The sequence below is a fragment of the Oryctolagus cuniculus genome, chromosome 12, assembly GCF_964237555.1.
Source record: "Oryctolagus cuniculus chromosome 12, mOryCun1.1, whole genome shotgun sequence".
NCBI classification, from domain to species: Eukaryota; Metazoa; Chordata; class Mammalia; order Lagomorpha; family Leporidae; genus Oryctolagus; species Oryctolagus cuniculus.
The window spans coordinates 90,184,555-90,198,056 of NC_091443.1; the positions used below are offsets into that span (position 1 = coordinate 90,184,555).

General features: G+C 51.5%; 1 protein-coding gene across 4 annotated transcripts in view; it reads left to right on the top strand.

The window, feature by feature from the left end:
- The window catches only part of IQCH (IQ motif containing H), a 232,755-nt gene that overhangs the window by 146,661 nt on the left and 72,592 nt on the right, over positions 1–13,502 (top strand). Inside the window, exon 16 of one of the 4 annotated variants that reach the window (XM_008268852.4) lies at positions 7,226–9,138. The exons of the other annotated variants lie outside the window; for them this stretch is intronic. Within the exon in view, the coding sequence (XP_008267074.2) occupies positions 7,226–7,237 (12 nt within the window). The 3' untranslated portion in view covers positions 7,238–9,138. Of the gene's footprint in view, positions 1–7,225; positions 9,139–13,502 lie in introns of those variants that run through there. 4 annotated transcript variants of the gene reach the window in all.

Genomic DNA, 13,502 nt, shown 5'->3' on the forward strand with positions numbered 1-13,502 from the left:
CTGGCTTTCATATAATAAAATAAATAAATCTTAAAAAAAAAAAAAGGTATTTGGGGATGGGCGTTTAGCCTAGCAGGGAAGACCCCACCTGTGGCCCATAGTGGAGTACCTGGGTCCCTTACCTGACGCTGGGTCTCTGCCAATGCGGACTCTGGAGACAACAGAATTATCCCTGACACCCATGTGGGAGGCCAGGGTTGAATTCCCAGCTGCTGGCTTCAGCCTGGCCCAGCCCCGGCCATCGCAGGCATCTGGGGAATGAACCAGTGGATGAGAACTCACCCAACTCATTCTTTCTCTGCCTCTCCAATAAACAAACAAACAGAGCTTTCTTTACGAAAAGTAGAAAATATTTAGGTTACTGGTATGTGACTGAGTTGTATTTGAAGCCTCGCAGTACATTATTTATTTTCAATTCTTTTAAACCATAGCGTTTAGTACATTTGGCACTGCCATCATGTTATTAAATGTGAAACTGTTGAATAATTAATAGTCCATCTAAATCACGCTTTAAAACTTAACAAGGAACAGATAATTATTCAGGAGTCATTTTACAGTCTGAGGCCTGTGCTTCGCCGGGGATGTGGTGGGAAGCCGACAGCACAAATACAGTAGGTCTGCAAAGCTGGGTTTTCTTCTTTTTTTTTTTTTCTGACATTCTGTTGCCTCCAAAGCAAGCCGCAGCCTCCACTGAGGGTAGCTATGGAGAACTGAAGCCGAGAATCCTGCTTTGTGAAGGGAAGCCCATTGTAATGGCACGCATTTAGCCATCAAAGCTTTGCTTTCTGAGCACAGGCGTGTCTGAATGTCCTATTACAGTGTGTAGACCTGTTTCTTTTGATAATGAAGATGTTGTGTCATCAAGCCTAGCCTGGAACATACAAAACATATGCTGGCAGGTTATTAAAAATTTCAGCTTCTTGATGAAAGACTGTCCTGCAGGCTAACAGTCCAGAGAAAGACTCCATTCTGGGAGAATTATTAGAAACGAGAACATGACTGTAAGCACTAAATTATGTTAATACTTACAAATAGCATCATTTGCATAGCGGTTTATGACACGATAGCATGATTTTCCTCATTGGTATGTTGTAGGCAACAGATTAAAAACAGTGCTGTTTCCGGGGGTTTGGGCCGTTTTGAGATTCTTTCGCATCTGATGCAGAGCTTGGTTTCAGATGTGGTCGGGATTCAGTGTAGACTCAAGAAGCTGATAGAGGAGGGTCATGTTTCTCTCCACCTCGCTTAACTCAGAACTAGAGCTACCTGGCTGGTTGCGGCTGAGACTTGAAACCAAGTCGCCAAGTCAGGAGATGCCGAAAAGCTACAGGTCAGGATGGACACGGCGGTGAGTTGAGGAAAAGCCGAATGCTACCCGATCGGCCACGGTGAAAACAGAGCACGAGCCCCTTTCATTTCGTTCTTGGTGGTTTGGTACCAAGTGTATTCTCTTTGTCCTGCTGGCTCACAAATCCTGCCCCGCCAACAACCGATTCCAGGAAGCCCGTCCACTTAAGTCCGAGACGTTGTTAGGATCTGGTGAATCCACACCCTGTCTGTCGCACACTCCGAGCCCCCTGCTCCCTGGCTAGGGGGTTTCTTAGCAGGAATAAAAGTGTCAACAAAGGAAGGCACGTTTGTAGGGGAGACACCTGGGTACTCAGCTAAGACGGCCCGGGGAGACCCAGACAGGCTTCTCCCCACGATACCAATCCCTCCTGTAGCCTTTTCCTATTGTTGTTTGCTTTTTAAGAATAAATCTCGCTTCCTGGGACTTGGCTTGGTGATGCTAATTTGCAGGGGAAGAGCAGCTCCTCTCTGAGTCTTGCTGGGCCTCTGCTAGGCGGGAGGCCAGGTGCTGTTCTAGGGCTTCACCAGAAAGCCACTCCAACCGGCTCTGAACACTGCTGCTCACCACAGCTCTGGCAAGAGCGGGTTTACCTCTGGTCGCGTAGCGCTTTGGTTTACTTTTTTTATTTATTTTTTTATTTTTTTGACAGGCAGAGTGGACAGTGAGAGAGAGAGACAGAGAGAAAGGTCTTCCTTTGCCGTTGGTTCACCCTCCAATGGCCGCCACGGCCAGAGCACTGCGGCCAGCGCTTTGGTTTACTTTTATTAGACATTTGATATGAACGTGGGGATCATCAAAGGGAATTAAAAAAAAAAAACTAATTCCAGGCACCCAAGCCTAGAAAAGGTAGAATAAGCCACGTTGCTGTGTCATGACTGTCCCTAAACACAGGTGCTTCCATTTTGGTGGATTAGTTTCCATATAAATGTGCAGTGTTTGTCTCTCATAGCTGCCGTGCGGCTAATTCAGTGTCACATCTTAACCCTCGAAGTTACTGCACAGTCATCACAGTTAGCGCCACGATGGTCTCTCATATTCATTACTATATTAAGCCATTCAGCTAAGTTAGAAATTTAGGTTGTTTCCAGCTTTTCTTTTTCTTTCTTTCCTTTTTTTTTTTTTTTTTGTTTAAGATTTCTTTATTCATTTGAAAGGCAGAGTGATAGAAGGACAAAGAGAAAAAGAGATCTTCCGTCCTCTGGCTCACTCCCCAAATGCCTGTAACAGCCAGGCCTGGGGCCACGCTGAAGCCAGAAGCCAGGAACTCCAGCTGGGTCTCCCACGTGGGTGCAGGGGCCTAGCAGGCACTTGGGCCATCTTCCTCTGACTTCCCAGTGCGTTAGCAGGGAGCCGGGTCAGAAGCAGAGCAGCCAGGACTGCAACTGTTGCTCAGATGGGACGCTGGCCTTGAAAGCAGCAACGGAACCCATTGCAGCACACCGCCGGCCTCCTCCACCCCAGCCTTCTGTTTTTGGTGGGGAAGAAAGAAGAGGGAGAAAAGATTTGTTTTTCTTTTTAGTTTTGGTATACACCTCCTTTTCCTTCAGTTGAATAATTTCCTTAGGAGAAGGATCCAGGATAGCTTGCTTTGTGGCTCTTGTTACCCGTGACCATATTTCTGAGAAGGTAACTCCAATTCCCACAGCAGCCAGCAGCAAATAAGCACCTGAGCTTCACCGCAACCTTACCAGCTTTGGAGATTCTGAACTGCTTGCACTCTCATTTGGAAGCAAAAACGCATCTTATGACTGCTGTTGGTTGATTCTAGCAAAGCACATCCTTTTTTTTTTTATGTGCTTATTACATGTTTGCATTTCATATCAAAACCACAACATCTCGGCGTTAAGAAAAATCTAGATTTTCTCAGCTAAGAAAAAAAAAAAATCCAGGGACCAGCTTTTGTCCCAGGGCTTAAGTCGCTGCTCGGGATGCCCACATCCCTTATCGGAGTGCCAGGTTCAGTTGCGGGCTCCGGCACTTCTGATCCAGCTTCCTGCTCATGCACACCCTCAGGTGATGGCTCACCCACGAGGGAGACGGGGATGGAGTCCAGGGCTCTTGGCTTTGGCTTGGCCCAGTTCTAGCTGTTGTAGGCATTTGGGGAGTGAACCAGCCAATGGAAGAATCTCTCCCCACCCCCACTGCTCTGTCTCTCACTCTATAAAAATAAATAAAACTTTTTTTAGAAGCATGCATTTTTTTAAAAGGCAAAAATTTATGGTCTCATCCTTCCTAATCATTAAATCATACTCTTTGCTTTATATATTTTATCTTAAAATCATGACTTTTCAATTAGCTTATATAATAGTAGCAGACTATCATATGTACATGTAATATACATGAAATTGAGCATTTTGTAGATCCAGGAATACACTGGTAAGGTTTTGACATTTCCTTTTATTTCATTCTCTTTTTTTTAAGATTTTATTCATTTATTTGAGAAGTAGAGTTACAGACAGAGAGAGAGAGACAGAGAGAAAGGTCTTCCATCCACTGGTTCACTCTCTTAACTAGCTGCAATGGCCAGAGCTGAGCCGATCCAAAGCCAGGAGCCAGGAGCTTCCTCCAGGTTTCCCACGCGGCCACAGGGGCCCAAGCACTTGGACCATCTTTCACTGCTTTCCCAGGCCATAGGCGGGAGCTGGATGGGAAGAGGAGCAGCCAGGACACGAACTGGCGCCCGTGTGGGATGCCAGCACTGTAGGCGGCGGCTTTACCCACTACGCCACAGCGCCAGTCCTCCTTGTATTTCTTAATAACACTGGCACTTGCTGCTAGGTGGCATACTTCCTGGGTGCCAGGTGTGGTGCCATGCACATTTCGTGAATTGTCCCGTTCACACCCGGAAGAACTCGGTTTTTAGTGCTTCACATGCGCAGCTGTTTTAACAAGGAAGGTGTTGTCTCTGTTTATCCGTGAAGCTGATCCTTGGGGAGTGAAGGGACCCGCTCAGGCTCACGTAGCTAAGAAGTTATTGTCATTGGCTTTGAACCCATGTCTGACTCCTCCTAGTCTGACGTGTTTGCCATCCCAAACCGAGTTCATTTGGAAAAGGCCTCTTACTTGAAAATCCCAAACCAGGCTTCTCCCTCGGCGTCCTTGCCTTTGTGACCCGGGCCGTGTGCTGCCTTTGCTGCCGGTTTCCTGCTTTGCATGGAGACGTGGGAAACACAGCAGCCCCCACCTCTCACACGTCTTCCTCCTCCTAGCAGCGCTGGGAGGCGTGGGAAGCCTCCCCACACACACCTCAGGGCAGCCGAGGGCCGGCGCTGCCCAGGGATCCCCAGGACTCAGCACCAGCAACCCAGCCGCTTCACACACCTGTTCACGCATGTGGCTGATGACGGGGGGCGGGGTCCCTGTGTCACCCGGGGTCCTGACTGGGGACGACCAGCTTTCAGTGCCTTTCTCCATGTAATACACTAACATGAAACACCATGGTCATACACTGGTGAACCCGTGAAGTTCCAACATCTCTCTTCACTCTCAGCGACACCATTAAAAATATGGCTGGCATTTCAAACCCTGCTTTTTTTTTTTTTTTTTTTTTTTTTTGCAAAAGCAACAAGATACTTGGTTTGGCCTTGTTTTTATTTCCATCCGTCTACTGTTCCAGACTCCCTGTTACGCAGTGTTGGAATGGGCTACTCTGAATGGTTGAGCTCTTCAGAGAACATGCAACGTAGCTAAGAGGGAGTTTGCCTTCATGGGATTCCATAGTCCAGGCAAAACTAGGGTAGATTTCCCTGCTTACTAGGGAGGGGGTGACGGTAGGCAAATCACTTCAGCTCTCCAAGCCACGTCTTCATCTATCAGTGGAGGTAAGTACCTGTCTCATGCGGAGGTGATGAGAGCTAAATGCGAGAATCCTGTGCATTGGCTAGCAGTGATTTCGCACATAAGGGCTTCAAGCAGCGCTAGACGTTATCATTATAAATATCACCATTAGGTTGCAGTGTAACACGGCGTAAATAACACTGGGCAGGTACCTGGAGTTTGATCTTTGGTGGTTTAGAAGTGCTTGCGGGTCTTCCATAGGCTTCCTGAGTATCATGGTAGGCATCGATTATCACTCTAGGACTGCGGCTGTTGACAGTGTAGAAGGCTGATTCAATTGTCCCCACCCTGTGATCCATCCCAGCCTGTATTAAAAGGAAGCCTGGTGGCCGCCTGGCTGCTTAGAGTCTGAAAACAGCGAACAACATCATGTGTTCGGCCCCTTCTGCGGGTTGGAGAGAGAGGCTTGATAAAGTCGGGGTGATGCCCACCCCCCAGATGGAGGCTAGGGGCTTCCTTTTCCGGTTCCAGCCGGTGTCTTCTCTGATTAGCGCAGCAGCACGCCTGCTGCTTTCCTCCGAAAGTCCTGATCATTTACATCTCTCTCCTCATCTCCGAGAACGACTTCGAATCTCTGTGTTCTTGCAGCTCAACGGTTATTTCCAGAAGCTGCGGCGGCTGGGTTGGAGGGCTCTCTCTGTGCCCGAGGAGGAAGATGACAGGAGAGGGGAAATTGCTTCCCCGAGTTACATGAAAGCCGGGGCACCCCTTCGGAGGACCTATAATAATCAGCCATACAAGCTGTTGGTTTGTGTGTCCTATTGATTTAATATGCTTCTAATCAGTACATAAAGCTATGGGCCTGCAGTGTTAATTTTTCATATGCTTACAAAGTACCTTTTGATTTTCTGTCACACGTTAATTACAGCGTTTTGCCATTAAATAGGAAGCTTTGTGTAAACTAATTACTAGGTAATCATTGTCTACTGCAAGCGTGCTGTTTGTACCTTTTATTTTATTCTAAAAATGCACAGATCTTGCAGTCTGGAGACGCTCTACCTCCCAGCCGTTAGCTCTCACTAATTCATAGCATTATTGTGGTGCGGGCGCAGGAGTTTGTAATTGTTGTGGCATCAGAGCTGTTAATTACCGGAGTAAACAGTTGAAATGGTGCCAAGGTCTATTGTACGAGGCAAGGAAAAGGAGGTTTAAACGCTCCCCCCGCCATCTGGGGACCGCGGGAGAGGCGAGCGCTCGCGCCGCCCCCGCGCCACGGTTGGCGGCCAGATGGCTCCCGAATATTCCGAATCAATTGAATTTAACTGCCAGTTTCTCGCCGTAACAGCGTGGCAGGCAGGAATAAAGCAGAAGATGAGACGGACGGGAACGGGATGGCGTTCGCACGTCCAGGATGGGCCCTGTCGGGGTTCTCTTGTGGACACTGTTTTGCGGGAAGGCGCAGGGCGGCCGCGGGGATCTGGAAGGGACTGGCGCGCCCTGGAGAGGACTGGGCCCCGCGGTGCGGGTGCCGGGCCCCGCACAGAGCCTGTGCGGGGGAGCCCAGCTCCACCCGGGCGTGCGTGTGCAGAGCGCGAGGAGGCACCGCCAGGACGAGTCGCCGGGCCATTCCTTTACTGCGAAATTAAAACACGCCATTTCCCGATAGGCTCCCGAAGCTAGTCCAAAGGGCACATGTGCTTCCTTTTGTTTTTAATTTTCAATTAAAGAGCTTTCATCAGCATGTGCAATTTTCTCAGCCAGCGCTGTTTGCTCCAACTGGAAAGAAAGAAACCTATTACCAGTAATAATAATTACGGCTACTTCCACTCACGGTGGCTTTTAAAGCTGTGTGCTTTAAGATACTGCACGATCTGTACAACAACCATGTGCATTTCTTCACTCGATGCCGCTTAGATGTTAGTATAATTTCCTTTAAAACCATGTTTCCAATGTTAAATATTTTTGAAACCCCAGCCACACTTGCTGCTGTAACTACTCTTTAATATCGTTCCCCAAACATGAGCATATTCTGCTTATTTTTTTTTTTTACCCGCCCTGGATTGCTGTATTTATTTTTCATTGTTCCTACTTTAACAGATGTTGGAGTAATTCAGAGAGTAACGTGAACAATTCCTTTAAAGAGGGAGATCACAGACCGCCCTTGCACGCGAGAGCCCAGGGCTGCGCCCGTGGGGGCCTCCGTTTCATCCCGGGAAAGAATTTCTCCTGCTTTTGTGAATGTGCACCGTTCAATTAGGAATTTCAAGAGGCGCTTAATCTTTATCTATTGAAAGCCCCGGCATGCAGCGCGCTCGGCAGGATGAGCCTGGGGAGGAAGCCAGGGCCCCCTGTGGCGAGGGGGAAGAAAGAAGCAGCAGCGCGAGTGCTGGGGAGTCGGGAGGGAAGGGACCTCTGTGGGCCGTGCGTGCGGGGCGCCGGGGCGCCGAGCGCCGGCCTGCAAGTGCAGCATATGGGCCTCAGTTGGACAAAGCCTGTCTGGAGTCGCGTGGAGGCCTGGCGAATGAGGGGCAGAGTGCCCCCCAGAAGCAGCGAGCTTGGATAACGCCGCGTAAGGATGGAATTATATACCGCGTTCTCACCATTCTACTTAATGAGAGCCACCAGCGCAGCGAGTCACTTGCCACACAGCCGAAATGGGCCATTAGCTATCAAGGGAAAATTGTCTTTGCCGCTTTCAGCAGATGGAGCAAATATTTTACAAAGCAATTTTACATACCAAAAACATTTGTGTGCCTCAGTAATGTCGCCTGTTTTACATCACGCTACCTTCCACGGCAGCATAATTTTCCATCTCATCGAAGGCAAAGTTGGCATTTTTGATTTCTAAATTCTCAATTAGCAATTAAGCATGGAGTATTAAAGCAGTCCTTAAACTTTAAGTAGGCGTGGGGAGTTGTTTATGACCTGCTGAAGACATTCTCATTTTTTTCCTCTCCTCGCTCTCAGCATATTTTTGCACTCTAAAGAGGGGCCGTTCCTAATGATCTCCGTGGCAAAGAAGGAGTGGAGACATCAGGACCGGCTGCGGAGGGAGAGCAGCCAGTGGGCAGAGCGATCAGAGCTTCTGCCCGCCTAAGAAAACGCCCACCGTGCCTGCTACAGCCCCACCGCTTTGTATCCATTTAAAACATTTACGCTTCAAGTCACAGAAGACCCCAACTCAAAATGGCCTTAAAAAATAAGGCGAATTTATGATCGCAGCCAACTGATAGTTCAAAGGTTGGTCTGGCTTCAGACAAGGCCTCTCCTGGTGGCTCACCGATCGCCACTTTCCATTTCTCCCCTCCGCCGTGCGTAATGTGGGCTGCGCTCAAGTTGCAAGATGGCTGCCAGTGACTCCTGGAGTTTGACCTTGGTTGGGACAAAGGGAAGAGAGAACGTCTCACGGGGTGGGGCTCTCGGAAGAGCATAAAGCCGCTTTCTCGGAAGTCCCCAGTGGCACTTTCTGAGAATTGATGGGCCTCACTGGGTCACAGGCCTCTCCTGAGCCCATCACCGTGGCCAAGACACGGCTGTGCTCATCCACTGTGGAGCAACCGTGGCATCCTTCCCCCTCAACTCGCTCAGCTAACACTGAGGAAGGGGCGGCTCCCGAAAGGAAGCTGGGGATAGCGTTTTCCTGGTGCTGGGGCGGCCAACCACAAATGAGCAGTCTCAGCATTCGTTCATAAGTTTTGCAGTGGAGACTTAGCGTCACCTGTGTACGAGCTCACCCGACCCTCGTTGCCCATCTGATGCCCATGGAGAGCGATTCGCACAGAGATCCCGCTCTGCTGACTCGCTGGGGCTCCTGGATTTGCGTCCCAGGCTCCCTGCTTGGTGGCCGTGTGACCCGAAGCGTGGGGATGGGCGCGCGCACTCAGAGAGTGGCTGTGGAAAGGTACACGCTATGGGCCGGCGCCGCGGCTCACTAGGCTAATCCTCCACCTAGTGGCGCCGGCACACCGGGTTCTAGTCCCGGTCGGGGCGCCGGATTCTGTCCCGGTTGCCCCTCTTCCAGGCCAGCTCTCTACTGTGGCCAGGACTGTGGCCAGGGAGTGCAGTGGAGGATGGCCCAAGTGCTTGGGCCCCGCACCCCATGGGAGACCAGGAGAAGCACCTGGCTCCTGGCTTCGGATCAGCGCGATGCGCTGGCCACAGCGCGCCGGCCACGGCGGTCATTGGAGGGTGAACCAACGGCAAAGGAAGACCTTTCTCTCTGTCTCTCTCTCTCACTGTCCACTCTGCCTGTCAAAAAATAAAAAGAGAAAAGAAAAGGTACACGCTTGGCACGTGGCTGCCGGGTGGGGAGGGTGCAGTATGGGAGAGCTGCTGCACCATGAACAGTGACTCCAGGGCCGAGTTGCACAGCCGTGCACCCTTCCTCAGACTCACCCTCAAGTGTGGAATCCTGTGGAATCCCTCTCTTCTCCCCATTTCTGAGCCACCAGCAGACTCCAATGCCTCACGCTTTGCCCCCCGAAAGAGCACTCCCCCAGGAGCCAGAAGGCAGCCGGGGAGCCCCTGCAGTGTCACCATGTGACCAGAGGCGTTTGTCCCAGATACTCCATATGGCCCCTTTCGACAATGACGACAGCCTTGCTTGGTTTTCCAGGTCATTGTCCTGCCCTTTTGACCTTATGGGGCTCGCCATCACTCCCGGTTTAGGGTTATCAGAAATGGCCGGAAAGCAGAACCAGCCAGGCAGCTCCTTGGATTTTCTTTTACACTTGATCTTAGCCAAAGGCTAGAAGTGGTCCCTGGGTTTTCTCCTTTTTTTTTTTTTTTTTTTTTTTTTTAAATTTGACAGGCAGAGTTAGACAGAGAGAGACAGAGACAGAGAGAAAGGTCTTCCTTCCATTGGTTCACCCCCAAAATGGCCGCTACGGCCGGCGCTTCACCGATCTGAAGCCAGGAGCCAGGTGCTTCCCCCTGGTCTCCCATGCAGGTGCAGGGCCCAAGCACTTGGGCCATCCTCCACTGCACTCCCAGGCCACAGCAGAGAGCTAGACTGGAAGAGGAGCAACCGGGACTAGAACCTGGCGCCCATATGGGATGCCGGCGCCGTAGGTGGAGGATTAACCAAGTGAGCCACAGCGCTGGCCCCCTCTCCTTTAAAAAAAAAAGACGGGTTTTTTTAAGAGTTGTATTTGTTTATTTGAAAGTCAGAGTTGCAGAGAGAGAGAGACAGAGAGAGAGAGAGACAGAGAGAGAGAGAGACAGAGAGAGAGAGAGAATCTTCCATCTGCTGGTTTACACCCCAGATGGCTGTAACAGCCAGGGCTTGGCCAGACTGAAGCCAGGAGCCAGGAGCTTCTTCCTGCTCTCCCATGTGGGTGGTAGGGGCTCAAGCATTTGGGCCACTTTTCACTGCTTTCCCAGGCCATTAGCATGGAGCTGGATTAGAAGTGCAGCAGCCAGGACAAGAACCGGCACCCATATGGGGTGCTGGCATCGCAGGTGGTGGCTTTACCAGCTGTAAAACAGCACCGCCCCCGCCTTGGGGTTTCTTCTGAACACCATCCAGCAATGTGTGATACGGGAGACTGGAGGTGGTTAGTCAAGAAGTTACTTAACTCACTGCTAATGACTCAACGAAGGAACTGCTAAGATAAAAGAGTTGTGTGGGATTGATATTGACAGTACTCTGGTTTGCGTCCCCACCTCGTACACACGCGTGCACACACACACAGCTGGAGTTTGCCTGGATAGGAAAGCAAGCTCTCTGGAGCTGGAGAGCAGAATTAAGCTGGAGATGCTAGGGGCTTCCCCCGAGGTGGCCTAAATTTTCCTTCCATCAGGTATCTCTTCAGATTTACTCTTGATAGAAAAGAGAAAGAGCAGAGAGGCATAGTTCATGCTTTGAAAGACAAGACTCTGGGATGCGTGCGCGCCCTGTGCCTTCCAAGGCGGTGACCATTGGTGATGCACTCCGAGGGCTAAGTGTGGGTGCTGGATGAAGTGCAGAGGTGTGGCTGAAGCTCCTCCCACAGGGGAGTTGCCCCAGAAGCCCTGGGCTCCATGAAGGCCAACTGCAAATGCACATTCCCACGGCCCATGCCATCCCGAGGGATTGAAAATCCCAACGTCTCACTTTTCTCCGAGTGAAGCCTATTTTTCTACAACCCGCTTGCCATCCATGAGGCAGACACTTTCCTTTCCACCCGCCCCCTGCCCTCTGTCATCAGCTCTAAATGAAGTGCTCAGTGCGGGTGGCAGGCACCCGGGAACACTGACTTGATGTGAGGTTAGACTCTTGCTAACTGCTCATTGCACAGGTTTTAAGGCAGAAGATGCAGCCGCATTGCTGGCTTTAGACAGCACACACACATGCATGCACGCACACGCGTGCACACACATGCACACACACACCGTGGAAGGATGGAAGAGAGAGGAAGAGCACAAGCTAGCAAGGGTCCCCTCGCTCCTACTATTTTCTGTCTTCCATCACATACTGAAAATCAGCCACAATAGGATCTGCTTCGCTCCCAAGGCTAAAGCAGAGGAGATGATCCCGGACTCGCCTACCACAGAATGCAGCTGTGAGCCCTGGATGAGATCCTGAGCGGGAGCCGCAGACAAGACAAAGTGTTTTCAAATGCCGTTGTGATGAATTCGTGAAAATGGAGCCTGGGGGGCTGCCTGGTATCACTCGTGTGTCTGGGGGTGGGGTGGGGGGGCACCAGACAAAGGGCGCACACGCCCTTGCCGCAGCGAAGGTGGGGCTGAGGTTTGGGTGCGCACTGTGCATACTTGGGTTTGTGCTCAGGGGAATCAACCCGAGCAGCTACGGCTCTCCCCCTACTGGCCGCTGCCTTGAGGGTCATGGCAATGGTCTCTTACAATCGCTGGAGATCAGAAACCGCCCCCTCTCCCCCCGCCCCAGGCTGGGAACTCGCCTCTGGCATCCACAGTGGCCACTGGGACCTGTGACTTCTTAGGAGGAGCCGGTTCTTGGTTCTTGGTTTGTTGTACCCCCAGACGGGAGCTCTGGCTTCATCTATCGGTTCGCATGCAGTTTGGGAATTTGCTGCAGAAACTGGGCTGTTGAGGGTTGTCTTGGGGTGATGGTGGTGGGGAATCAAATAAAATGAAAGTCTCAGGCGTCACGTCATTTTGCTGTTGCTCCTTGAATGTATGAGCTGCAGGTCCTGCTGTATCATCACCATCACCATCATCATCGAGGCAGAGGGGCAAATTCTCTTCAGCACCAAGGCCATTCTCGTGCTAATCCTATGGTGCCCGTCTGATGCTTTTAAAATAAAGGAACAAATTAAGCAGTTAGTACTGCCCCCTGCCACCTCCCATGATTTGTCTCCGTGGCTTTTTCTTGGAGAGGGAATCATGGCCCTGAGCCGCCCGCCGCGTGCCCCAGCAGTCCCCTGTGGAACGTCAGACTGCCAGAGCCTTCGGCTGTGTGCTCCTCCTGACGGGGCGCACCACGTCCTCCCGTGCCGGCAGCAGGCTTGCCACCCCCTTGCTGTGCGCAGTGCAAAGCCAAGGCAGAATGGCTGCCTCTGTGGTCGGCGGTCGCGGCAGCGCCTGGCCCAGCATCCAGATGCCCGGTGCAAGCCGCAGCCCTTGCCCGTTCACTATTGGCCTTCATATTTCACGTTGCAGCCGAAGTGACTCTACAAAGCTCACCTCGTTTGTCTTCCCTGTGCCCCTCGGAGGCAGGGAGTCCCCCCCAGGCAGGGAATCCTCCCCCAGGCAGGGAATCCCCCCCCAGGTGGGTCCCCAGCTGGAAGGAGGGAGCCTGCTGAGAGGTGCCCATTTCCTCTCCTCCTGCAAAGTCAGCTGTTTGTGTCCCAGGGCTTCCCATCGCCATAATTCGAGCTGCTGAGGTTTGGCGTTCTCTGTGCCAGGACTGGGTCAGTGCCCATGCTGTTGAGCAGCCCCAGGTAGCAGGAGAGCAGGAAGACAGGATCTGGACAGGGGTCACAGGGAGGGCTTCCTGGATGGGGTGTGGCTGGAATCAGAAAGGATGAGGAGGAGTCAGCCAGGGGAGGAAGAAGAGGAAGGAGGCAGTTGTAGGGAGCTCGGGAGGAGAGAAGCAAGGCTGTCTTAGTCAGAGGCCACATATCACAGTCAGCTTTCACGTGTTGTGCTGAGGACCTTGGACTTGGCCCTCAAGGTGATGGGGATCTAGTTTCAAGATCTAGGTGGTGGGCCTGGTGGTTTAACATCGGCTAAAACTCCCACATCCCACCTTGGAGTGCATGGATCAAGCCCCAGCTCTGGCTCCTGACCCCAGCTTCCAGACAATGCAGACCCGAGGAGGCAGCGGGAATGAATGACCCAGGAATCGGGGCCCTGCCTCACCTGGAGACTTGGCTCGAGTTCCCAGCTCCTGGCTTCAGCCTGGCGCAGCACT